Source organism: Pseudorasbora parva, chromosome 19 (genome assembly GCF_024679245.1).
Source record: "Pseudorasbora parva isolate DD20220531a chromosome 19, ASM2467924v1, whole genome shotgun sequence".
In the NCBI taxonomy this organism is placed as follows: domain Eukaryota; kingdom Metazoa; phylum Chordata; class Actinopteri; order Cypriniformes; family Gobionidae; genus Pseudorasbora; species Pseudorasbora parva.
This window is the reverse complement of record NC_090190.1, coordinates 32,995,100-33,023,012: the sequence shown is the minus strand read 5'-3', so window position 1 is coordinate 33,023,012 and position 27,913 is coordinate 32,995,100. Positions and strand designations below refer to the sequence as shown.

Genomic DNA, 27,913 nt, shown 5'->3' with positions numbered 1-27,913 from the left:
TATCTTTGTATATACATCTATGTATGTTTCGCGGTCCCTTTTTGCCGCGCCATCCACTAGGTGGCATCAAAACTAACCGTTGGATTCAAGGGTTGTCATGGCAACGGAATACAACCTGAAAGACCTACAAAGCTAGCGCTAAATGAGCCATGTTACTTTACTATATGATTTTAAATTATTAGTTATTTAAATTCATTGTTTTGTTTTGTTTTCGGTTTAAAAAAACCCAAAAACATTTCCTACTGAAAAGATGAGAAAACGAACTGAAAAATCCTTCAAAGAGAAAGTGGACAAGGTGGATTCTGGGATTGAGGAGGAACCATCTAAAACTGCAGGTAACTTGACTATAAAGACAGACTAGATTTTGAATTCTTGTGATATTTAATTAATCAAAATATATGCAGTGTCCAAAGCTAGCAATTAAAGTCAACTGAATGTCAATGTTATTGTGACCTCATTCACAGATGATTACCAGTGTTCAGGAACTCTGGAGTTGGACATCACAGGACTGTGCAAACTCATGGGTGTGAAAAAGATACCTTCTGTCAAGCTGAAGCAGTCAAAATATGTGATGGGTAAATATATTGCGCATAACAATTGGGTTTCTGCTCCCCTACTAAAGATTTTTTTTATGCCATCAAACTCTTCATTTTTCCCTATAAAAACCCTAACCTCGACTGAAGAACACAATCAGTCTCAGACATCCTTAGAAAGTCGAATGACAACATGGTCCTCTGAGCCCTGCCTTGAGATAGAGCTGGAGAATGAAGATCATGATAGCGTAAAGACAGTCAAGATATCTGGTAAGACTGTTGATTCTTTGTGAACAAATAGCAGTTGTTCAAACCTCTTAGAAATATTTAATATCACAATGTCTTTGTTAATTATTATTTTTGATAGGATGGAAGGTGGATGAGATGATGCTACAGGTGCTGAGCAAGACATTGCAGTCCCTCAGTAATTTCCAGTGCTTACAGTGAGCCTTTGCTTGTGTAGTTGTAATATATTTATGGATGTTGATGTTACAAAGAAACAGTATGCTATGTCAATGTCCCAATGACATTGATTATGATGTTAATGTCCCAATGACATTGTTTATGATGGTTTGCAGCATGTGGCGTGTAGGCCTGACGGATTGCACTTTAGCCTCCTTGAAAAACACAGTGTCTCTGTGCTCAAATCTCAGGTGAGAACAGTCAAGGGTCAGATTGTCCAAAATTCCTATCATTATTTGCCTTTTTATTGCCATTAAGAGTCTTAAAAAATCATTGGAAACACTGTATGTAGGTCTTATTATTTTCTGAATGTAGCAAATTGTCTGGTTTTTAACTATTTAAAGTTCCCTGTTATGCTTTTTCAGATATTACATTTCATGTAATACAGGTCTGAAAAGTTTCAAAGATTAAAATGCACAATAAATGGGGTTATTTTCTCCAAAAAAAGAAAGAACAATACTGAACTGCCTGCAACAGGTTATCAGTAATTCCAGCCTTCTTGCTCGAACCCATGTAGGTTTGCAACAAATGTTCAATATTCGGATATGGTAAAGGGTATTTCGTTTTCAACATGCATTGTAAGTGGTAGACCAATCACAACAGACAGCTGTTTGACCAATCAGAGCAGAGTAGACTTTAGAGAGACTGAATCATTATCAAACAGTTTCAGACACTGAGGAGATGCTGTGATTATATATATTTAATGAGAAAATGTGTTTTTTTTTTTTACCTTGGATGCATGTAAGCCTATTGTAGGAGACCTCCAAATCCAAAAATAAATTAGGAACTTAACATATTAGGAAATAACATATTAGGGGCACCAGAAATCCCTCATTAAATCTTACAATGTTATGTAAGGCATATTTCCATGTCTTAAACGATCATCTTTTATGAAATTATATGTATTAGTGGTCTATAGGTCTTTTTTTTTGTGGAAAAATAAATTATGATAATGTGATATTAGATCCTGGAAAATCTGATGACATCATCTACCAACTTATATCTTGGTAGGAAATTGGTTTTGGATGGCAATCCAATCCCTGAGCAGAGCTACCACTTACTCATAGGGGAGGACAGCATGTGAGTTATTCTTGTTTTTTAAACAAACTAACACACACACACACACACACACACACACACATACACACACACACACACACACACACACACACACACACACACACACACACACACACAATCGCACACTTGTATATTCTATTCCCCTACACTAACCATACCCTAAACATTGGGTTATGTTATAATATGTCCCATGTCATTATGAGGACACAAATGTGTATAATGAGTCATTATATACATTTGTGTCCTCATATACACAAGAAACAAGAACAAACAAACAAACACACACACGCACGCACGCACGCACACAATAACACAAACAAACAATATGCTGTTTACAATATGTTGTATGATTTAAACGTTTTTAATGGGAATTAATCATTTATATTAATAATTGCAAGGGTGAATTCATTTGCTCAAAAGTAACAGTAAAGATATTTATACATGTTTATAATGTTAGTAAAAGTTTTTAACTTATTATTCATCAAAGAATTAATCCATTCATCAAAAAAGTTATCATGGTTTCCACAAAAATATTACATAGCAAATGTTTTTAATAATAATAAATGTTTTTTTTAATTGAGCAGCAAATCAGCATTGAAATGATTTCTGAAGAAACGTGAAACTGAACATAGGAGTAATGATGCTGAAAGTTCAGCTCTTCCAGCACATGAATAAATTGCATTTTAAAATATATTAACATCGAAAAAATAATTTTGTTTTTAAAATTAGATAATATTTCACATTACAGTTTTACTGTATTTTCAACAATAAATGTAGTATAGTTATAAATACTATAGCCTAAACCTAACCCTAAAAGAACAATTTATACAGTTTTTACAAATGAGGACTTCCCCAAAAGGAGGTTCTGTCAGACTTAGCTCACTTCTGTAAAGTATGGTTAAGTAGGTAGTACATACGCATTTTCTGCTTGCAATATTTAAACTTAAATATGTTACAATGTTATCTCTGAAAATGCATTTTGTTGTACTTTTTACACTCAGCTCTTTTTAAATAATGTCCATGCTAGGCTGACAGATTTATCACTACGCAACAGTCGTATAGGAGAGGAAGGAGCTCGCCTGATTGGCTCGGCTCTGTCCAATGTTCACACTGCCAACAAAAACCTCCTGTCACTCAACATGGCCTTTAATAGTATTGGTGATGGAGGTGCATATTACATTGCTCAGGTGTGTGGAATTGAAGTCTGTCCGTCTGAAGGTGTTCAGACAGTTTCAAATGATGTCAAGACTGCATACACTTTGAGTTTTTATTGTCGCCCATCCCCTCTTTTTAAAGGGTCTGCGTCTCAACCGTTACTTGCTATGTCTCTCCTTATCCTACAATCAAATAGGAGATGATGGGGCAGCTCGTTTGGCTGAGGTACACATACTGTATATATTTCTATTAACAACTACATCTCATCTCATCTGTCTGACTTTTGATAGATTTTGTGTGTGTGTGTGTGGGGGGGGTTAGTGGTTGTTGTCTGGGTTGCTCGCCAATGTGTTCGATTTCTCCAATACATAAAATAAGTAAGCTTGACCAGAGTTCTTGTGGGGAGAAGAATTTATTGAAGGTTGTAGTGTACCAGTTCTTTAGCAGAGATGTTAGTATCTCAGCCTTCAGGAATCTAGTTCTTCCCATATTTCTGTCTGTGGGACAGAACTTTATTCATGAAGGCAAATGGGCTACAAACAACAAAAAACTGTTAGGACCTCCCACAGGAGATTTATCTACCCTGCAATCTTCTCTGAGAAATGCTGTTTCTTTGTTTTCATGTATGACATTAGACATATTTGTACACAACTCTTTCTCATTTTTTTCTTTAGGTGCTTGGGCCCTTTGCTCTGACACACGAGGAGATAGTTGAGAGGAGGAAGCTGTTAATTAAAGGTGAACAATCAGTGATCCAGCCGTCTCTGGTTAGTCTTGCAGAATCGCATGAGCCTCTGTCCGTCCACAGCAGCTCATCGCTGGATCGCCTTAACAAGAGTACAAAGAACACCACCAAAAAGAAGGTAAAACAGTTTTGTTCCATATATGGTTACTTGGTGTGACTTTTTATCTTACACCTTTACCCCTATGATTATTCAGGTAGGGTAAGGATAGTCAAATCTAGCCTTAACCATGAAATCCTCACCTGCCCCCACCGGCAGGTTGAATGATGTAGTAGACTTGTGGTTGTTCATTTTTGAGGCTCTGTTTGGTGTAGTTTATTAGTAGTCTCACAGGAGACAATCGTAACAATAAAGACACTTATTTTTTTGGTTACAATACAAAAGCAGTTCATGCAAAACTAAAAATTAGCTGATATAAGAGCTCTATAGTCAAAATCTTAACCAGGGTCTTAAAAAGTGTAAAAAGTGTTTCTGTTGAAGCCAATACAGAAGTAATTGGCTTCAACAATTAAACTGCAATTCCTCGATTTTTATTCTCTCTCGGTTTTTACATTCAAAAACATCATAACGAATTAGTAATAGGCTATTTTCTACACTGGTTTTGAGGCTCTCTCCTGAACGCTGGGTTTTGATGGGCGTGCCGCACTGGAGACTTGGAAGTTAACGATGACCAAAAAAACCCTGTTTTTAGTAACCACATGAATCAAGGGAAAGCAATCTAATATAGCATATACCCACTCGTATCATTAATGTTAATAAAACAGCAACAACGGTGAAAAACAGTAATTAAACCTAAAGCACTGCTTGTTTCTGTATCTTTATGTTTTATTTATTTGTCCTATTCTGCCCTACAAAGGTAAAAGATCATAACTCGCTAGAGTGTGGAACTGAGAAAAATTACTTATTTATTATAATTATAGGTAGGACACTGGAATTCTGGCAATTAGATGTTTTAGTAATGAAAATTATCTACATAAAAAAATCTTGAGCTCAAACCTATTTTCAAGTTACTGTACTCTGCCTTTGTATTGTCTGCAGGATGTCACACCAAGGCAAATGGCAGTAACTTCAACATTATCAATATTTCGTTGCTGATCACCATTTACAAAATCATTATAGTAACACCTGTATAAAATCTAGTGACAATGGCATTTAGTTAGGATGATTTACAATTTTATATGGAGCAGTTTGGTAGCCTATTCATTCTATAGCTGACTACACTATTTATGCCATAGGCTACTCGCTAGCTAAACAAAGTAGATTGCAATCTATCTGATTTGTCTAAAATGCATATTTTGTGTTGCACAGTTTTCTACCTTGACCTTGCTGTCTGCATTTCAAAGCCACCTCAACCATCTTAATTGCTAGTATAGTAAAATCAACCACTCAACTATTTGTTTTACCTACACTTTTACTCAGGCATCGTGTGTGTCAGAAGTGCTTCCGTGACAGATGTATGACAAAGGCTGTACTGTAATTTAAACGCAGCAAACTTTAATGGACAGTAAAACAAAGCGAGAATACCGTAACCCCAGGCTGACACAGTAACTTCTAAACAGCGGCTAAACAGTAGTATCCAAACTCAATTTTAACATTCTAAAACAAAGGAAATGGACAGTAACTGGTGTTAAGGTGTGTTCTGCCTTGGTTTCTCCTGGGCTTTTGGAAGTTACTGTTAAGACAACGCATTATATTCTCGATAAAACAACAGAATTGGCTCAAGATACTTATCCACAAGATAAAGGAGGTCTTGAATATATCAAACATATCAATAACTAATTTTCGACCAAAAATTAGGTTACTGTCTTTTGCCTTTGTAGGTTCTTATTTTTTTACTGACTGTTTACTTAATTACTTGAGGACTTACACTACCGGTAACGGTAACATTTTAATGTTTTTTAAGAAGTCTCCTCTGCTCACCAATGCTTCATTTATGTTATTAAAAAAAGCTCTAATATTGTGAAATATTATTAAAATATAAAATAACTCTTTTCTATTTGAATATATTTTAAAATGTAATTTATTCACGTGATGCAAAACTGAATTTTGAGCATCATTAGTCTTCAGTGTCACATGATCCTTCAGAAATCATTTTAATATGTCGATTTGCTGCTCAAGAAACATTTATGATTATTATCAATGTTGAAAGTAGTTGTGTAAAAAAATTCAGGATTCTTTGATAAATATAAGTTCATAAGAACAGTATTTTTCTGAAATAGAAAGCGTTTGCAAGATCGTACCGTTCAAGCAAGTTTTGGGTCTGTAAGAATTGTTCTTTGGGGACTTAATAACTTAATATATTTATTCAGCAAGGATGCATTAAATTGATCAAGTGACAGTATAGACATTTATAATGTTGCAAATGCTTTATATAAGTTTACACTGAAGTCTCACAGCAGACGCCCCTTAAAACGGAACATTCAGAGCAGATGGCTAAAATGACTAGGAAAAATGACTTTTATTTATAGATTGTGAAAAATATTTATGTAAAAAGCATTCTAACATTATAAGTGCACCTCATGAAACATCATTAAACAATAAAACAGCGCAGTTCATGACCTCTTTAATGCTGGCAGCATTACTCCTCAGTCTCTTTATACTTCTTTTGTGGGAATTTCAATTCAATATCAATCTCTGGGACTAAATGTCCAATAGCCGGATGTCCTTCTGCCTTCTCCTACACTAGTTTATCTTACACTCTTCTCCTTTTTTACTGTTGTCTTTGTCAATAGTCATTCACTTGTGCTTTTTTTTATCTTCACCCCCTTGTGGCCTCTCATTATTAACTTATTTTGTGGTAGGTACAAACGTTTAGTTCAGGAACTTAACTTTCATATCTTTTCTTTTTTTCTAAACAAAGGAAGCCAAGTGCAATATCATTCTAAGTATTGCAATTGTTTTCCACAAACATAGCATTCATGCATCTTTATATGGTATTGATGTAAAACCAAGCAAAATAGCATTTCTTTGAAACGGGTAAATAGCAATAGCAAAATCAATATCCACAAAAATACACACCCATGAACAGTTGTTTACAAATGTTTGTAGGACAACCCTAAAAAAGAGGAGAAACCAGCATCGGGTCAGGCAGCCAAGAAGGAGGAACCAAAAGTGGCCAAAAAGGGTAACTCCTGTGATGCATATTTGTTTAAAATACAGAAGTGCACTTTATATTTGATGGTTTACATGAAGAGAGAATATTTAACTTCTTGCTTTTCACTCAGATGATAAAGTTCCCCGTGGTCAGGCTGGAAAAATAGGAGGCAAAGACAAGAATCTGCCTGTGTCTGAACAAGAGGTAAGAATTAAGTTAACAACTCATCCCATTTCACAAAAAGGGAAATTCATGTTTATGTATATAGGTGGAAAAAATGGGAAAATTACACCTTTAAACTGGGAAAACTTATTGTTTATGACTTCAATATATGTTTATTGACACATTATTATATAATCTGACATATATTTTAATTAATAATACAAACTGTCAAACATTTTGAACACATTTCAGCCAGATAATACAGTGATTTAATAATTATTAGGGAAGTCCATATTCTGATCTTTTTTTCCCAAGCACATCTTACCTATTTAATCTTATTACCTACGATTAATTTGGTTTACAATCATTAAGTGATATGTAATCGTTAATGAGAGCTGGAAGTGAAAAACATTAATCAGGTTTTCCTTTAACATTAAAAAGTATTTAACTCAAAATGAAAAGTAAAAAAAAGTTACTAAATGTTCATGAGAAGGATGCAATACTATAGAAATTACAATATTAAGGTGTGGCCATTGGACAAGTATAATAAGTAAATGCTCATTGTATATTATATGCACAGAAGGGTCACCAAAAAACAAAAAACTGTAGTGATTTTACTTGGTACTAATGTCAGCGCTGACGTTGTGATTTTTGCATCACACATCACTTAAGAGTACATCAGATGAATGTAAACTGAAGGGAGTTGGTTAGCTGATTTATCTGAGAGATTGATGTGATATTGTTAAATTGCAGAGCCTCTTATGCATTATCAACACAAGAAAGACACAAGCGTAATAAAATACATTTTATTAAGAAAGATAAAAAATAAAAACACACAACTACTACATGGATACCATTAATGATAAAAGGAATAAAGTGCATAAGATGCATAAAGTAAGTGATTAAGTTGAGAGTGCTATGGAAGAGGCACATTATCTTTTGGAAAGATAAACTGTTGTGTCTCTAAAACGAATTAGGTGGAGAACCTTATTATGCATCAAACAAATAAATTATATTGTAATACATAATAAATTACAGCCATATTACCTCTAATGAAAATTAGAAAACCATATACTGATAATACACAATTATAAAAATAAATATAAAAATTTACAGGTCTCTGGAAAGAGGTTTGGTAAAGTGATATTTACTTTCCACGTGGTCGAGTGAGTAGTCCGATGGCGGCATTGGATGACAATGTTGTGGAGAAAGTAGCCGGTGTCTGTTTTAACAGCCTTAAACACAAAATCTGTGGCATGCTGATCTCCTGGAGCACGAAATGGCACCTACAATCTGCAACATACAGATGAGGCCCTGAAGTAGGTGCAGAAGGTCCTTAAAAATCTGCAACATACAGATGAGGACCTGAAGTAGGTGCAGAAGGTCCTTAAAAATCTGCTACATGCAGATGACAGAACCCTGAAGTGAATGTGTGCTCTCCGGAGCTTAACTTTGTTGCAAGAGCTTAACTTCTGCCTCTCTGGGCCAGACACTCAGAACTCGGTCAGTCCACTTGGAATATGCTGCATCTGTTATTCTCTCACTGGAAAACTTTTCAACCTGTTTTTTGTGACCCTGCTGCCCCAATAAGCATTTCTTGGTGTGCATTAATTTAACAATTTCTATGGTATTTAATCCTTCACATTTGCATTTAATAACTTGAATGTTTGAGTTAGACCTCTTTTTTGGCCCATTTTACCTGTGAAAGAAACCCTGCTTAATAATTATTCACATTACAAAAATTATATAAACTATGTATAAAAATACAAAAACAAAGATTTTTTTGTCCAAATGCCCAACTGAAGTAAATACTAATCAACATAATGGTGACCAAATATTTTCAATTAATCATCAAAATATAAACCTGTTCATTCTTAAAAATTACTATAGAGGTCTGACAGAAATAAATTCAGCCTTGTTGGTAATAAAAGAGATTTAAAGGGATAGTTCACCCAAAAATGGCAATTTGATTTTTTTTCTGCGTACCCCCAGGGCATACAAGATGTGGGTGTGATTGTTTCTTCAGTAGAACACAAATTAAGATTTTTAACTCCTGTTGCTCGTATAATGCATGTCAATGGGCTGTTTTTCTATGAGAGTTAATTCACCCAGAAATGGTGTTACGAGTTAGTTTACCCAAAAATGAAAATTCTGTCATTAATTACTTTCCCTCATGTCGTTCAACACCCGTAAGACGTCATCTTTGGAACATAAATGAAGATATTTGTGTTGAAATCCGATGGCTCAGAAAGGCCTCCATTTACACCAATGTCATTTCCTCTCTCAAGACTCATAAAAGGCACTAAAGACGTCTTTACAAAGCCCATCTCACTACAGTGGCTCTACAATCATTTTATGAAGCGACGAAAATTGTTTTTGTGGGAAAAAAACAACAACTAAATAACGACTTATATAGTGATGGGCTGATTTCAAAACACTGCTTCGTAAAGCCTTGGAGCTCAATGAATCAGTGACAAATTACATGATTTCAGTTTGGTGGTTTGACACGCGATCCGAATAATAAATCGATACGCTGATTCAAAATGCTTTGCGGCTTTACGAAGCGGTGTTTTGAAATCGGCCCATAACTATATAAGTCGTTATTTAGTTTTTTTTGCTTCTGTTCTACCCACACTCAATCCTTTCTGGGCTGTCTATAAATAATCCATCTAGATTATCTTTTTTTGACACCATGTTTTAGGGTGTGTACTTTGATCTCAACACCTTTAATCTTATTATTTATAAGTTTCAGGTTAAGTAGAGTAAGTCTAAATTATAAACATTTTAAATGACTTACAATTTTGGATAGAAGACTTCCTTGTGGTAGGTTCTTGTTTAAAGTCTTAAAAATATGCTCAGAATATCGCTTGCCTTATGATTTTATCTTCATTCAGTCTTAGTCTTAGTCAGAGAAACTTCAACAGAAACAAATTTCACAGTGTTTGAAGCCTCTTTACTATAATAAGATAAGAGCTTTGAAAATGAAACATCCTTCCCATTAAACATGGAACATTTGTATGTCAGACAGTAGAGGTGGTTGAGACGGTGACTCCTTTGTTGGATGCTGGAATTGTTCACACTGGAGGGAATGTCATTCATCCAGGAAACACATGCCTTACATCTCTGAATCTGTCAGGTGGTTTCATTTCAGACTTGATTTTCAGTATTAGAGTAAAACATACTTGTACATTATGACTTTAACATTCTCTTTTCTGGTAATTCAGGAAATAAAATGACTGAAAAGTCCCTCAAGCTGTTCCTCTCATCTTTGGAAGGCCAGGGTGAAGGTGGACTTCTGCGTCTTTCTCTCAGTGTGAGTCATATCACTCTTTTTCTAAAGAAGCAACAAGGAAGTGAAGGAGACATGTACATGTTAGGTCACATGTTTTCCAGGTTCGCTTAAGACTAATACAAGTAAATTTAAATATATATAATATATATAAGCAAGTCTAATTCAGTAGTCCCGAGGACTATAGAGGCTAAAGAGGCGGGATGTAATGCGGAGCTTAGGTGACGCAATGACTATAGACAGCGGATAAATGGCTATCCACCTGACACTCAAAGTAACCACACCCTTAATTATGCAGAACTTTAAGGCTTTATATAATGTAAACGAATGAGTTATAAAAAAATTCACCCCCCTCATTGTCATGAAGGTCAATATTAGCGATCCATCGCGCTTGCACATGATTCAAAGCACAAATCACACACGGTGTTGCCAGATTGGGCGGGTTCCAGCGGACGAGCAAGCACTTTCAGTCAATCAGCAATCAGCAGGCAGACGCAGCCATTCATGACAGCCAGGTTTTTAGCGCGATAACTCGTCGTAGCTGTATATTCAAGTGATCGCTATGCTAAAGTGGCATACATACAGTATATATATATATATATATATATATATATATATATGTACACACACTTCTGAACAAAATCTTAAGACCAGGGGATGCAAGTTTTACACATTTCGCACTAGTGGATCATAACCGGGTTGTAAGTGCTGCTTCAAAATGCCAAAAAAAGAAACAGGAGCAAGAGACAAAAAATAGAGAGTAGGCAATTTATTGAAAAATGCATTTAAACTCAAACAGGCCATTCATCAGCTGATCAAAAGTTTAAGACCATAGACCAAAAATAAATGCACAACAGTACTAAAAGTGTCAAAAAAGGACTCAGTAGTGAGTAGCCCCTCCGTTCTTGTTGATCATTTCAAAAACTTGTTTCGGGATGCTTGATGCGACTGTTTCCAGGAGGCTGGAAACAGTACATCAGCTGATCAAAATTTTAAGACCATAGCCATAAAAAGGTCAAATCTGCACAAAAATATGGCTTTCATGTCATTGTCCTTCAAGCAGTCATACTGTCAAGGTCTCCTGATGGCAAAGGCAAAAAGGCTTTCTCTCTTTGAACGTGGCAGGATTGTTGAGCTGCACAAGCAAGGCCATCGCTGCTGAGGTTGGACGCAGTAAGACAGTCATTTTACATTTCTTAAAAAATCCTGAGAGTTATGGGACAAAAAAGTCAAGTGGTGGACCCAAAAAGATTTCACCTGCACTGAGCCGTAGGATCCGACAGGTTGGCCGTGAAGACACAGGTCGATCCTCAACCCAAATTAAGGCCCTTACATATGCTGACTGCAGCCCAATAACCATAAGACGTCATCTGCTAGAGAAGGGCTTCAAGAACAAAAAACGTCTTCAAAGGCCACGTCTCCTCCCACGACACAAACTTGCCCGTTTAGAATTTGCAAGGGAGCACCAAACATGGGACATTGAAAAGTGGAAGAAAGTTTTATTCTCTGACGAGAAAAAATTTAACTTGGACGGTCTTGATGGCTTCCAACGTTACTGGCATGACAAGGAGATCCCACCTGAGATGCTTTCTACGTGGCACAGTGGAGGAGGCTCCATCATGATCTGGGGTGCTTTTTCCTTCAAGGGGAAAATGGAGCTTCGGGTTGTGCAGGGGCGTCAAACGGCGGCTGGCTATGTGGATCTGTTGCAGAGGGCATCCCTCTTGACCGAGGGCCCCCGCCTGTGCGGTAATGACTGGGTCTTTCAACAGGACAACGCTGCAATTCACAAAGCCCGCCTGACGAAGGACTTCTTCCAGGAGAATAACGTTGCTCTTTTGGACCATCCTGCGTGCTCCCCTGATCTAAATCCCATTGAGAACATTTGGGGATGGATGGCAAGGGAAGTTTACAAAAATGGACGTCAGTTCCAGACCGTGGATGCCCTTCTTGAAGCCATCTTCACCACCCACATGGAGCAACGTTCCCACCAGCCTCCTGGAAACAGTCGCATCAATCATCCCGAAACGAGTTTTTGAAGTGATCAACAAGAACGGAGGGGCTACTCACTACTGAGTCCTTTTTTGACACTTTTAGTACTGTTGTGCATTTATTTTTGGACTATGGTCTTAAACTTTTGATCAGCTGATGAACGGCCTGTTTGAGTTTAAATGCAGTTTTCAATAAATAGCCCACTCTCTATTTTTTGTCTCTTGCTCCTGTTTCTTCTTTTGGCATTTTGAAGCAGCACTTACAACCCGGTTATGATCCACTAGTGCGAAATTTGTAAAACTTGCAATACATCCCCTGGTCTTAAGATTTTGTTCAGGAGTGTATATATACAAGCAGTAAGCAGTAAACATATTCTACAGTAAGGAGTGGAAAAGTGAACCAACTCTCAGACGTGGATTACACCTGTGATTCGAAGACTCTTTATAAATATAATCATGATTCCTGTACATCATAATATACACACTCAGGACATCTGCAACTAGCAACCCCAACAGCTACTGAAAGAGTTTTGAATCAATGAATCAGTATTGACTGGGCTAAGTGCGTGTTCTATGAACTTCACAAAGGTACTGTAGTTTTGTCAGAGCAAAGCTAAGCGCATTGGTTATTTTTTTGGATTATTGTACAGTATCAATGAATTACGCATGTTGGCAGTGTTGTGTTATTAACGTGTGAAATGCCTGTTAATTATGTGCTTTTACTGATCTCTTATATCGGGCACTGTTTGCACTTAAAGTGGCTTATTCTATAAAAGTATCAGACAGCTTGCCAAAAATAATACGACAAAGTCAGTACCCTAAAAAAGGTAAAATGTAGAAAACTAAATAAAATTAGCCATAAATATATGTAAAATATAAAGTAATTTATGTTTTTTCTAGTTGTGATTTCAGAGTTAGTCCCATAGAGGGTTGCTTGTTTTAATTTCAGCTATGTTTTTCAGAGGAATCGGTTTGCATCAGATTGTGACACCTTACTGAAGATACAGGAAATGATGTCTCTCAAGGATCCTCTAAACAGAAACAACACTGGTCAGGTGGAGGATGAAAATGGAGAAGCAAAGACCACGAGTGCAGCTTAACAATGTCAATGATAAGAAAATAAACGTTAACGTAATAAACAAATGCCCCAGCTCAACCAGATCAATATCTCATGGTTCCATAATGATAAACTTCTCAGTCTTCAGATTTTTTTGTGTATGTTAAATTGTATTTTCATACACACTGACAAAGCGTAAACAAGCTCTTGGTCTCTACATGTTATTTTTATTGCTTTGATAACTGTTCTAGCATTCTAAAATGAGGCTTACTAAAAAACTGCATTGTTTTATATGTATATTTTGCTCCGTATGTCTGCTATATTTCAGCACATTGTCGCTGCAAAATATATTTACCGGTTTTTGTAGGTGTTTATTTGAAAAGTGTCATTGTATTATATTGCTACATGCTTATGAAAATAAATAAAGCCCACATAATACGTCCATTTTTCATTTATCTGCAGAACTGCATAGTGCATACTTCTCCGATTAAAGAGAAAACGCACACTAACAAAAACAACTGTGATTTGTCCATCCATCCCAGCGCTGAGAAAAGTAATAGATGGCACGTGACAATGCGGCCCACAAGCAAATTTGACAAATTATACCTGAGAAATCGGAGAATCTTTTATAGCCATTTGATAAAATGGAAACGATGCAGCGCTTATCAACAACAATTATAATTTTTAGACCAACCACACTCAACAAATTACGTCCAAATACCCCCGTTAAATTTATTTTTGGTCCTTGTTGATGGCGTTTTACGGTCTATGGTTTGAAGTGATTGAAGGCGTGATGGGCGGGACTAATAGTCCCGCGTCAACGTGCACTGGTCCAATCAGAATGTCTCTTGTAGATTCTACATCCGTTACCACACAGGCACAGTCTGGATATTGTTTCTTTCCATGTGTTTTTAGTTATTTTATTGCTGGCCTTTTAGATATCCATGTTATTCCGGGGGGTGTATGATATCCATAAAGACTCGTCCTATTAGCAGTGAAGACTTTGCGCATTACCGACATCTAAACAAGCGGCATAGTTTACGGCATATAATTCTGCGCGCTTTTTGTTATGCGAGTGTCTTCAGGATTCCATCACACTACAGCAACAAGTTGGGGAAATTACACAGTATGTATGTTACTTTATGAAATTATCTTGCTTTATGTAATTGCCCTAGTAAAGAGTAGCAAGGTTTGTTTTTATTAGGCCTAAGATATGCTGTATGGAATGGGAAGGAAGCTATTGACGTTTAATGCGTTATATATCCTCTTTATATATCTGTCAATCATGCTGTTTGAGCTGTCATTAAAGAGTGCTGGACATTTGCATCCTTTGATCCTCACTATATGCCTGTCCGAGAGTTTCTGATGACTCCCAGAAGCCAATTATTATATATTATATATTACTTCAACAAAAAAGAGAAAATAGCTTTATCAAAAGCACAATACAACATGCATCACTGATGTCATACATTAAACTGTGCTAAAATAGTACAAAACGTTTGATCTTTTTCATTATATTGCTCCAACAGTACAGCCATGAGTAGCGAAAAAGATGAAAACCTCCTGAGGATGACAAAGGACGACCTGCAGCGCTGGATCCAGGCAGAGGTGGACCGAAACCCTCATCTGATGCAGAGACGTGAGCAGCTGGCACAGGTGGAGGAATGGGTGAAGCTGAAGGAGAGAGAATCAACCTACACCCGCCTTCTGTACAGCAATGCCTCGGAGTAAGTTGTGTTTTTCAGTGCCGATAATGCCAATATCTTGAAGTCAGGGTGGTGACCCTTTAACTGTGTTTATATCAGATCAGTCCTTGAGTGTGAGTCGGTGATGAAGGGTCTTTATGGAATGCTGGGATTGGATTACCGAGACGAGGACTCGGAAGAGGAAGGTGGAGAAGGATCACAGGACGTAATTCATATCGCAGATGATAATGATGAGGAGGTGGCTAGACAGGACATTAGTGTCCTTAACGGAGATTGTGATGATCTTGTTGTCATTGATCTGGGAGGTAAGAGACAAACATTTTAATGCAAAGTGCTTGAAATAATATAATTTTAAATGATGGCACTGTAATTAAAAATCTGATACCATTTTTGGGCTTTACACTGGTTATTCTCTTGCAGCCACCAAAGAAACCTTGGAACCAATGGTGAGGATGTTAAATGAAAAAATATGCCGCTATAATATGCTGTTATACAAGCTGATGTATTTTTTTGCGCTTACTTTTTTCTCTTTTATTTCTATTCATTTTACATTTTTATAAATTATGGTTCTTTCTTTCCCTCAGCTTGAAAAGGTGACTATGGCTATTCAGAAGTCATCCAAACTCGTTCAGGACTTAGTCCAGATGGTTAACAAAACTTCTTCTGTAAGCACTACATCACCCTCATTGTCATCCGACATCACAAACAGACCCTCATCATCCTCGACCCCTGAGACCAGCCGTTGTGAATCTAACACTAACTCGATTGCAATAGTTAAGACCGAATCTCTCTTGAAAGTACCTGAAACGTCCTCACTTCTCAGCAATTCAGAACAAATCAAACCTATTGCCAATCGTAATCCAGATTCTACACCAATTAAGACCGAACCTGGACTGACAGCAATAACCGCTTGGGAAACGAGCATTTCAAAACATGAAACTGCTCCTTGTCAAAACTATACATCCATACAATTAATCAAGACTGAACCTCAGTTGATAGCAGTGACTCCTTCGGAAATGTCTTTGATTCCACGCAAAAAACCAGAAGCTATTATCAGTGCTAATTTTGAATCTGTTGCAACGATAAAATCTGAGCCTCAGCAGATAGAAATAAAGTCAGAAATTACTTCGCCTGCTAGCAATTCAAAACCTTCCAAAATGCTTTCCAGTCATGATTCAGAATCTATTGCAAAAATGAAGTCTGAACCTCAGCTGACATCATTACATTTGCTTGAAAGTGATTCAGAACAGCCAGAGAGTTGTAATTCAGATCGTAGTGCGACAATTAAAACTGATCTTAAATTATCGGCAATGACTTCTCCTGAAATCCCTTCGATCTCAGGCGTTTCAGAACAATTGAAAGCTAGTGCCAGTCACAATTCAGCATCCATAGCCTCAAATAAGACTGATCATCTAGTGACGCCAGCGACCCTTTCAGAAGTGTCTTTGCCTTTAAGCATTACGGAACAAATGGACACTATTGCCAGTGACGATACAGCATTAATGGAAACAAACCAGGCCGAGCCCGAGTCAACCACAGAGACTTCTCCTGAAGTGTCATCGTTGCCAAGCAATTCTGAAGAACCTGAACCTATTGCCAGTAATGATACAGCTCTCACTGAAACAAACCAGGCCGAGCCTGAGTCGACCACAGAGACTTCTCCTGATATGTCATCAATGCCGAGCAATTCTGAAGAACCTGAAACTATTGCCAGTTGTGATTCGGAATCCACGGACAAGACAGAAAAGCCAACAACAAGGAGCAAATCTGCTAAACCTTCTGTTCCCACAACAAGTCCGACAGCCAATCTGAGATCTTCAAAAAAAGCTAAATCTGTCACCAGCTCTTCCAGCACGCAAAAAGAAACAACAAGGGCACCATCACCTGCAGATAGTGTTGATGAACAGTCTGACACAGAGGAGCAGCCTGCAAGTCCTATACCCAGTGATGAACCCCCTGAATTACCCTCCAAGTCATCAACAAAGAACACCGATAAAACCACCCGCAAAGATGCGTCTCCGGAACCTTCTAAAACCGACAAAAGTAAGCATTGTTTTTTTATTTATACAGTTTTTACATAATGCTTGAGGTAATATACTGTGGTATACCACAGTATATTAACTTGAGCATAACGTATTGTTACAGATTGCCAGAACTAATCTGTAATGCATTTTAGTTCCATTTAAAATGTTTGGGCCCATTAAGTTTTATTGTTTTTCAGCAAAGATGCATTAAATGGACCAAAAGTGACTAAAGATTTTTTACATTGTTACAAAAGCTTAAATACAGTTTTTAAAAATATATTAAGCAGCTAGTATTTTCACCATTAATTCATCACAGAAAATTATTACGTTTTATGTATAAACATTACATTAAATGTATTAAAATTAAAACATTTGTATTGTATTGTCTATTGATATTTTAATGTATAATTATATTTGACAAATTACTATTTTAACTGTACTAAATGCAATCTTAGTGAGTTTGAGACTTATCAAACAAAATCTTACAGACCTCAAACTTGTGAACAGTACTATATATATATATATATATATATATATATATATATATATATATATATACATATATATATTAGATCATGATTATTATTATATCTTGGTTAAAATATGTTTAGAATATTATGGGTTGAATTTTCAGTTAAAAAAAAAAAAAAAGTTTTTCATCCATCCATCCATCCAAAAAACTGTCTTTGACCTCTGTCACTGATCTTCTTAGGTTCCAAGCATTCATCAAAGAATTCCTCTTCATCAAAGTCATCTAAAGCACAAAAAACTCAAGAGCTAAAACTCACCGTCACTATGGAAGTTTTAGGGAAAAGGAAAGCAGACTCTTGGTGTCGAGGAACAGTAAAAGAAGTCCAAACCAAGGGTATGATTTATCTAGTCTGTATCTTACCACAAACAAACAAAAAACAATGCTGAAGGAAAGATTTTGGTTGTGTTTTTCTATTAAGCAGACTTTTCTTTTTATTCATTGTGGTATTAAATTGGTTATAAATGATATAATCTGACCTGTCATCTTTCTTTTCATTTTAGAGAAGGGCCAAAAATATATGGTGGAGTTTAAGAAGGGTAAAAACCTTCTGCTGTCTGCTCATCATGTAGCCCCTATAACGCGCCCTGTGCTCAAGGACTTGTTTGTTGGCTGTCGTGTTGTTGCCAGCTACAAAGATGAGAAAGGAAAGGTCTTGTATAACGGTGGCGTGCTGGTTGAACTTCCTGAGCGCAAGAATCGCATGAGGTGAATTTATGATAAAAGGGTAGTGCATTCAAATATTCATATATGTCATTCGTACTAATCAGTTTTATTTTTGTGGAACACTTAAGGGAGTAATTAGCATAATGACATTTTATTTTATTCTTAAAGGGCAAGTTAGTTCATCCAAAATGAAAAATTTTGTCATTCCAAACCCTTCTAGCCTGTGTCAGACTCTTACGTTGTTGACGTGCAAACAGTGCAGTGTTTCCTAGTTCTACATCAGAGTGATAGATTTAGCTGTATTTGGATGAGCAATGGTTTGGGTGGCTCGCCAATGTATTAGATTTCACTAATACATCAAATAAGTAAGCTTGACCAGAGTTCTTGTGGGGAGAAGAGTTTATTGAAGATGTAGTGTAGCAGTTTCTTCAGCAGTGATTTTAGCATGTCAATCTTATACCCAAAGTTTTGTCTGTGGGGCAGAGGTTTATTGAAAGTGTTAATTAAATAGCTGTCTATGGAGAGGTCAGAGAGCACACGGCTTTCATCAAAAATATCTTAATTTGTGTTCTGAAGATGAATGATGTTATAGGTTTGGAATGACATGAAGTGAGTAATAAATGACAGAATTGTCATTTTTTGGGTGAGCTATCCCTTTAATCAGTGCCTCATTATATTTTAGTCTTGTAGAGGGCTGCGGTGTACATGTAGAACGTTTTTGTTTCTCTAAAGTTTTACTAAATGTTTCTGTCAGGTTCTTGGTGTTTTACGATGATGGCCAGGCAGCGTATCTGGCACTGCCAGACTTTCATGTTGTCTGCAAACAATGTAAGAGGTTCTCTTTTATTCTCCATTTCAGTCTTAGACCCAATCCCATTTCTACCCTTTAGCCCTTCAGTTTCCCCTACCACCTTTGTTTGCACTATCATGTAAAGGGGTAGGGGTGTCTCGATTCTCTTTTGGCTGGAGTGGTAGGGTTAAGGGGAAAGGCCAGAAAGATTTTTTTCAGGACCACACTTTGAACGAAAAGTTATGAGGAATATCCCTGCATACACCGTCTACCATGCTGCTAGAATGCATATAGAGATCGATGCACTCTGGATCGATCATTTATGTGTCGCCTGGCTGCAAGATTCTCTCTAGCTTGCTAAACGCTCTATTGAAGTGATGTGAACACAAATGAGTAATAGTTAAAAATATATCTGGTCGTCCTTCATAACACAATCAATATTTATATTACATGTCGTCTGTAAACTCTTGTCTCCAAGGCAACAACCGACTCATTTGTATTACATTGCAATGAGCTCCGTTATCACAGCACCACAGTAGAAAACGAAACCATATCCGTAACATCCCGGCCATTTTCGGATTGGCACGGAACGGTTAATAAACAGTTTGGCCCGATGCAAAAGAGACTCCACCAGTCTTGTATATTCTGTGTTATTCTGTATCATCTTAGGAACCTCGACGGCTAATACGTTTTTGAACTGAAATTGAAATTAAGTCCAAATACAGCGCAAACCAATGTTGGAAGTGAGTCATTTGTTAAACGTGCTTGCACCTGATTTTTGTTAGATATAGCCTACGCACTTCATTGCTGTTCATATTGGTTAAATGTTACAGGACACTAATAAAAGAAACGGTGTATGATGACGTGTAATGGGTTAGTAGTGGTATCCCGTTTTTAGAGGAATATTTTCACCCCTACGCCTTGCCACTTTCAAGGACCAAGGGGATTGGGTAGGTGTAGGGGTAGGCGAAGGGGTAAAAAACAGAATTGGGATTGGGCCTTAGTTTTAAACCCCTGAAAAGACTAGAACTAGAACGACTTCTAGAATTACATTTTTGATAATGTTTTTTTTTTTGTTCTCTTTTTTTGCAGTTAAAAAGGTGTGGAGGGACATTGAGAATGAGGCCACTCGGGCACTGGTGAAGGAGTATCTTCGTGTCTATCCCAACCCCATTGCTGTGGTGCTTCGCATAGGGCAAGACACCAAGGCTGTGCGAAATGGCGAGTTTGAGGCCTGCACGGTGCTTCAGTTGGATGGCAGCCTGATCCAGATCTGCTATAAGGTGAAACTGAGTCCGTTGTAGTGTCCTAGTTTTATTCTGTTAACCTGATTCTAACCATAAATGTGGTGGTGGTGTTTTTTTTTTCAGAACGACAAGCAAAAGGAGTGGATTTATAAAGGCTCAGACAAGTTGGAACACATTGTAAATATAAAGAAACGTCTTTCTAAAGAGAAACCGCAACATACCTCTACACAACAATCGCCACAACGGAAAACTCAACAATCGCCACAACAATCCATTCAACAGAAATCGCAAAAAGAATCTCAACCGAAAACTCAACCTAATAAAACAGGTAGTTTTTGTGTGTGTTTCATTCACTTTCCTGCCTCTTGTATGCACATTCCCAACTAGACATGTTTCGGTGTTTAGTAATATGGTATAGTTTTTGTGCATGTATTATCTTGGGCACTTCAAAAAAACAGTTGCTCCATCCCAATTTGCCTACTTATGCTACGACCGAAAAGTGTACTTTTTCTTCACACAAAAAAAAGAGTACATACTTTTAGGTCGTAGCATAAGTAGGCCAATACTTTTGAGTGTAGCAGAAGAGTATGCATGCTTTGGGACATACTACTCCTACATAATCTTTAACGGATGCTCTGTTGCTTATTAATGTGCATCCTGTCACCGTTTAAACTGCCCTGTCAATCATCTTGTCACAGTTCAAATCCTCCACATTCAGTTTAATTTAGTTTCCTACCATAACGGAGAGAAATATAGTAGCACGGTGATCTGCCATTCCTGGGTCTTTAGTGTGGAGACTCTCCTTATGTGTTTTCAATTTGAATATAATGATGCATTTAAAATCAAAATTAGTTTCCAATGCTGTTGCACATAAAATGTAATGTGGATAACACTGAATAAATATATTACCCTCAGGTTAGATACTGATAATTAATCACTCAAACCCCTTTATCTAAACCTTTATCTTTATTTTTACCTTTATCTAAACCCACGTTTGTAGTTTTAATCGAATCGTCGCCCATCTCATAATGGGTTGTGGGCAATAACAGATTTGCACTTCGAATTTTAACCCGAAATAGACCATCCGGGTATCTTTGGAATACTCTTTTCAACATACTACGATTTGGGAAATACTAATTCTATTTTCAAATACTATTTAGGACGGATAGTATGCGAATTGGGATGCATAAAGTGACTAATTTCTGCATACATTATAATCTGAATTAAAAAAGCATGTTGACTTATTTTCCTACAAATGGTTAAATTTTACTTTGTGTATGGCATTCAAACTTGGTCCGGTTTTCACTTTGGTCTGGACAAGAATGACAGACAGACTGGATGAAAATACAAATTCACTGTCTGTCAGTAGATGAAGCTTATGGAGAAGATATTATAAATAGAGTGGTTACCCCTGTAAACACCGCAGTGCTGCTCAACTTTGTTTCTGACACCCACTTATCTCAGAAGAAATTCAGAACGTTTAACTATTTTCAAAAACAGCCATACATAGTTTTTTGTACTCCCTATGGTGTTTATCAAATGACATCAAATACATAAATACATATTTACAAACTTAATTTTTTAGATATCGGAGAAGATAACTACATATTGCTTGAAAATGTTCTTATAGTTGTCTTCTTTTGCAAAATTAGTTACATTTATACATTTTTATTGTGCATTGTTATTGTACTAGTATTTATCACCAATTCTGTTATTTGTTTAGCAGGAAATACCATTCCTCAGCACAATACAGCTTCCTCCTCAACAAAAGTTGCCTCGCCGACTGTTACATCAACATCTGTTAGCTCAGTAGCTCACTCTCCCGTACGCGTGACCCGATCCAATACCACAGTCACCAAAACGCCATCTATCTCCCCTGAGAATATCATGTCGGCCGCTTTCCAGCCGAAGGTCGTCATCCAGAAGTTGTCTAGGCTCTCGCCCATCTTATCAGCTGTCGGGGTGTCGAACAGTAAAACAGTCAAATCTGCAATGGCAATCAGTACCTCAATTTTAAGGTGAGTAATGGGCTTGTACTGGTTAAATATGGAACGGTATGGAATACTAACCACCAAACGCTTTATTCCAGAAGTGCAAAACGACCTGCCCCTGATGAGGAAGAAGAGTATGTTTCTGAGGAAGAGGGGCACGTTTCAGAGCAAGACCAGTACAAGTCCATATACTTGTATCATCGCTGTTGTCCAGCATGTCTGGATGGGGTAAGACCATCTCAGGTCGACATGCATCATGGTCAAAATCCGCTTGCCATCCCATTGCTTTTTAAGTTTCGGCGAATGACTGCTCGGAGGCGCGTCGATGGAAAGGTGGGTGCTACTTGAGGAGGTTGATCCATTTAGCATTCAGCTATATTGAACATACCCTACTATTGAAAAATTTGGGTCAGTAGCTTTTGAAAGATGTCTCTCTTTTGCTATGCAAGGCTGAATTTTTGTTTTTTAATAAAAAATACAGGAATATTGTGAAATACTATGCAATTTAATGGAAACCATAATACTTTTCTAGATTCTAGATAGAAAGTTCAAAAGAGTTTATTTGAAATAGAAATCTCTCTGCTGTCAATTTTGATCAATTTAATGCATCATTTTGTAATTAAAGTATTTTTTAAAATTTAAATCTTACTGACTCCAAACTTTTAAACTGTATGGCAGCTGCATTAAAATTATAATAATGTCTCCTTTTGCTCTTTAGGTGTTTTTTCACATTTTCTATCGCTCTCCCTGTGGGCGGAGCCTGTGTGACATGAGGGAAGTGCAAGAATACTTGATTGAAACACGTTGTGACTTCCTCTTCCTGGAAATGTTCTGTATGGACCCATTTGTGCTTGTGAATCGTGCCCGACCCCCTTCCACATCAACCGGCGAGCCTCACCTCTACCTGCCGGACATCTCAGAGGGTAGGGAGGTGTTGCCGGTGCCCTGTATTAATGAAGTGGACAATACGCTTGCTCCTAATGTCACTTACACCAAAGACAGAATTCCAGCTCCAGGTGTTTCCATCAATACAAGCTTAGACTTCTTGATTGGCTGTGACTGCACAGATGGCTGTCGGGACAGGTAGGTTTTTTCCCCAGCAAAATCAAAGGAATGTTTGAATTCAACTTCAATCTTGGAGGGCTATTTTCCTGCAGTTCAGCTCCAACCCTAATAAAACATGCCTAAACAGGCTAATCAATGTCTTTAGGATTACTAGAAAACTACAGGCAGGTATTGGAGCTAATATCAGGATTGGAGCTAAACTCTGCAGGACAGTGGCCCTCAGAAGCTGCCAATCCCTGATTATACAAAGAATATTGTTTATGTCAATTCATAACCAACAATCATAATTCTTGAAATGTCATACACCAAACATGATTTCACAGATATAGTGAATAAAGGATCAAAAAAACTTTGTTTTTAGGTTACCAACAAGTCATTATTTGACTTAATAAATTGGACTGAATTTAAAATGATGGATATCAATATTAAACACATTGAATTTTTATGTGTGACAGGTCAAAGTGCGCATGCCACCAGCTGACTATTGAGGCCACGTCCTTATGCAGTGGCGGTCCAGTAGATGTTAGTGCTGGATACACACATAAGAGGTTGCCAACAAGCTTGTCAACAGGGTAAGAAGCAATCTCTGTCTGTCTGATTCTTGTTTGATTACGACAGAAATACCTCACCAAAATCAGATGAATTGCATCTTTGTTACAGTGTTAATTTTATTTACAAAAGTATTATAATCATGATAATATAATCTGAAAGCTTTAATCCGTTAACATGGGTACGGAAAAAATACGCACTGCAGACGGAGTGTGTGTGAAACGGGCTTAACGCCTCTCTTAGTTCAAAATGCTTGGGCTACATCCAACGTCATGCGTCGCGTCAGTTATGCTTTTGTCCTGTAAGTTGAATATGAAAGGTGGTCTGGTGAAGGTCTTTATAACATGTTAAATATAGATATTTTTCTTACAAAAACCCATCGATTCACTTCAGAAGGCCTTTATTAATCCCTGGAGCCGTGTGGACTACATTTATGATGGATGGATGCACTTTTTTGAGCTTCAAACTCATGAGGCCTGTTCACTGCCATATACTGTTATAAAGCTTGGAAGTGTCCGGATATTTATTGATTGTTGGTTATTTACTAATTGTGTTCATAAGAATGAAGAAAGTCAAATACACCTAGGCTTGAGGGTGAGTAAATCTGGGATAATTTTAATTTTAAAGTTAACTAATCCTTTAAATAAAGTGACATTAAATACATAAAATATATTAGTGTTAACATATTTAACTATAGTAGGTTTGCATAATATTCTTAGTTTGCGTTTCGCTGTTTTTATTCATTTTGAGGAATACGGAATCTGTTCTTGTGGAAGTGAGATGGGTAAAAAGTTAAACCTGCTCACTTTTAGTCTAGAGCTACAATAAGCAGCATGTTTACACCGCGCACCCCACGCCTCTGCATTTACTCCCGATTTCTATCACCATGGGGAAGGAGAGCTGTCAGTCAATACATGGCGAAAACAATTCCATTACTTATTTATAAAAGTAACTGATAATTTGTTGTAAATTTAAAATTAATGGGCATCTTTACTCATTACTATAAAAAAGTGATTTCATTGTGTATCATTGTTTATATGTAATGTAATACCTCCAACACTGAAAATGACATTACACTTATATTTTATAACACCCTCGCGCTTCTCTCTCTTTCTCTTTCCATCTCTGTAGGGTGTACGAGTGTAACCCCCTGTGCCGCTGTGACCCGAGAATGTGCAGCAACAGGCTGGTTCAGCACGGTCTGCAGCTGAGGCTGGAGCTCTTCATGACACAGCACAAGGGATGGGGCATTCGCTGCAAAGATGATGTGGCCAAGGGCACATTCGTGTGCGTTTTCACTGGTAAGCAATCATGCATTTGAACCAAAAACTTTTTAGACCAAAATATTTCCTTCCTTATCACCTGCATCTATCACCACTCAGGTAAAATAGTGAATGAAGACAAAGTGAATGAAGATGAAGCAGTGTCCGGCAATGAGTATTTGGCCAACCTTGACTTCATTGAGGGGGTGGAAAAACTGAAAGAGGGTTATGAGAGCGAGGCGTACTGCACGGACACAGAGGTCGAAAGCAACAAGAAGACTGTAACCATGAAAACAGGGCCGTTGTTGAAAAATACTCTCTATCAAGAAGACTCTAGCAGCAGTGAAGGTGTGTTTAAATATTCAGCCTTATGTCTATTGAACATAAAACAATTGTCTTGTATGTGTAACTATTTTTTTCCTTTCTTCCTTTTTTATAGAAAGGGAAGAACCTATGCAAGTGGTCACAGAAGAGGAAATGGAAGGTAGAATGCAGTGTGAATTAGTCTTATTAATATACTGTTATTGGTTTTATTAGTAATTCAAATTTAATTAAATTTAATTACATTTTTTCTATTTAGTTTTTTACTATACCTCATTGTTGCAAACTACATAACCTTAAAATTATTTTCATTTATGCATTTGACAGACATTCATCCAATTCAAGTTGCATTCAAGTTGTACATTTTATAAGTTCATGCATTCCTTTGGAATCTAATCCATGTCCTTGGCATTGTTAGCATTATGATCTACTGTTTGAGCCACATGTAGCTTATAATTGTATTATTACTTCGTGTCAGACAACATTTAAATGCTCATGTAGTTTCTTTATCTTTGTCTTTTGATATAAGACAAACCTAAGTCCAGTGTAGGATGCATAACATGAAAATTGGGATGTAGACATGGACAATAAGATATATAGGTTGAACTCTAGCAACTTTATTGTATCATTCATGTTGCCCTTATGTAGCAAACTTGCCTAATATTTTTCTTGGCCTGTCCTCTTTACCTGTTCAGTCTGTGATGATTCCTTAGCCGAGAGAAAACGATCCCATACGCCACATGAAGCATCTAAAGATGCTCAGAAGAAAGTGACCAAACAAAAAAGAGAGGCCGGTCAGTTTTTATTCTCTTGAAGAATCATTATTTATCATTTTATGCTTTTAGTGTTTTGTTAAGTCTATACAAATAATTTGTGTTTCTAGGTCAAGAGACCTCAGGTCCAAAGCGTTGCTTTGCCATAAAGTCCTCCCAGAGAAGAGTAAAACCACTAGAAACCACTGACGCACAAAAGGAAAAAAAGAAGAAAGCTTTGCCTGCCAAAAACACACGAAGACTGTTCAGCGGCGAGGAGACCTGTTACATTATTGATGCGAGACAAGAGGGCAACCTGGGCCGCTACATCAATGTAAGCTAAATTCAGCCTTTCGTGATTGTATGTTAAAAAAAAGATGCACTTTTGCATTTTTGTTTTACCATTATTTTTTCCTCTCTCAACAGCATAGCTGCAGTCCAAATTTGTTTGTCCAGAACGTCTTTGTGGACACTCATGACCTCCGGTTCCCATGGGTTGCGTTCTTTGCCAGCAAGTCAGTTCCTTGATTCATAGCAGTTTGATTATCTATTAGATTGTGTTGATATACTTATAAAGTGATGTTTAGCCAATGTTTGATTGGGAACCTTTACTGTTTCCTAATTCATGATCATAATAGGGACATTCATACAGAACGCATTTAACAACATGACACGCTCTAGTCTAGGGATGAGTTTTTAGAACAGTCACATTGCAAAATGTTTTCATTTGAAAATCAATGGAAATGTAGCATGGTGGAATAAAAAATAAAATTCTGAGTGAATGGCCTCAAGCGTGAGATACAGCAAAAGACACAAGACTTGTGTGCAGCGTGCCATAAACTATGAAAAAGTAAAGCAGTGGAATGGTAAAACATTCCGTGTGAACAGCCACTTAGCCATGTATTAGTTGCTTTGTAGACAAGAATCTTAATGTGTGTGTGTCCCTTTTCCTTCTCTCTTTATCAGGCGCATCAAGGCAGGTACGGAGTTGACGTGGGATTATAACTATGAGGTGGGCAGTGTGGAGGGGAAGGTTTTGCTCTGCTGCTGTGGCTCATTGCGGTGCACAGGAAGACTGCTCTGATCTGCTCCTTTCAACATTAAACACTAAAACTTTTGTTGAGGTTTCTTTGTAGACTTTCAGCAACCTGTCAGAAATGTAGGTGTGGCACTATTCTGGAAGAGCGTTCTAAAAATGTGACCCGTTGAATATGAAAAGTATAATACAGTATATTCAAGTTTGTGTTTAGTTTGCTTTTATTGTTTTTAATCTCTACAAGAAGTATGAAAAATAATGTATTTTGTGTAAATAAAATTTGCAAATATCAACTACTTTTATTGTAAGTATATTGTATGTATTTCTTTTGTCCAGTCAAATATGTAATGCTTTGGGATATAATGCTGAATATGAATAATACCATTATTATTAGCTGAAAATAAAACCT

The 27,913-nt window shown here is 37.1% G+C and overlaps 2 protein-coding genes across 6 annotated transcripts; both read left to right on the top strand.

Moving 5' to 3' along the window:
- Positions 1–109: 109 nt before the first annotated feature.
- Positions 110–14,274, top strand: lrrc71 (leucine rich repeat containing 71). Of its 2 annotated transcripts, none has more exons than XM_067425378.1 (14): positions 110–335; positions 465–575; positions 684–803; positions 901–976; positions 1,112–1,186; positions 2,007–2,075; positions 3,130–3,262; positions 3,372–3,455; positions 3,905–4,093; positions 7,022–7,097; positions 7,198–7,271; positions 10,254–10,365; positions 10,454–10,542; positions 13,472–14,274. In XM_067425378.1, the coding sequence occupies exons 1-14, from the start codon at positions 251–253 to the stop codon at positions 13,607–13,609; spliced, it is 1,431 nt and encodes a 476-aa protein (XP_067281479.1). In that variant the 5' UTR covers positions 110–250; the 3' UTR covers positions 13,610–14,274. The 2 variants fall into 2 exon arrangements, with proteins under 2 accessions (XP_067281479.1, XP_067281477.1); XM_067425376.1 differs by having other exon boundaries at positions 3,103–3,262.
- Positions 14,275–14,422: 148 nt separating this feature from the next.
- Positions 14,423–27,800, top strand: setdb1a (SET domain bifurcated histone lysine methyltransferase 1a). Of its 4 annotated transcripts, XM_067425375.1 has the most exons (21): positions 14,423–14,696; positions 15,096–15,293; positions 15,372–15,577; positions 15,693–15,718; positions 15,857–17,315; positions 18,009–18,161; positions 18,329–18,533; positions 19,246–19,319; positions 20,374–20,564; positions 20,652–20,856; positions 22,252–22,546; positions 22,618–22,852; positions 23,238–23,602; positions 24,040–24,156; positions 25,265–25,434; positions 25,516–25,743; positions 25,844–25,879; positions 26,412–26,510; positions 26,600–26,802; positions 26,895–26,983; positions 27,435–27,800. In XM_067425375.1, exons 1-21 carry the CDS (start codon positions 14,530–14,532, stop codon positions 27,550–27,552), a joined length of 4,839 nt encoding a protein of 1,612 aa, XP_067281476.1. In that variant the 5' UTR covers positions 14,423–14,529; the 3' UTR covers positions 27,553–27,800. The 4 variants fall into 4 exon arrangements, with proteins under 4 accessions (XP_067281476.1, XP_067281475.1, XP_067281474.1 ...); XM_067425374.1 differs by lacking the exons at positions 26,412–26,510; positions 26,600–26,802; positions 26,895–26,983; positions 27,435–27,800 and having other exon boundaries at positions 14,423–14,692; positions 25,835–25,961; XM_067425373.1 differs by lacking the exons at positions 26,412–26,510; positions 26,600–26,802; positions 26,895–26,983; positions 27,435–27,800 and having other exon boundaries at positions 22,255–22,546; positions 25,835–25,961.
- Positions 27,801–27,913: the final 113 nt, after the last annotated feature.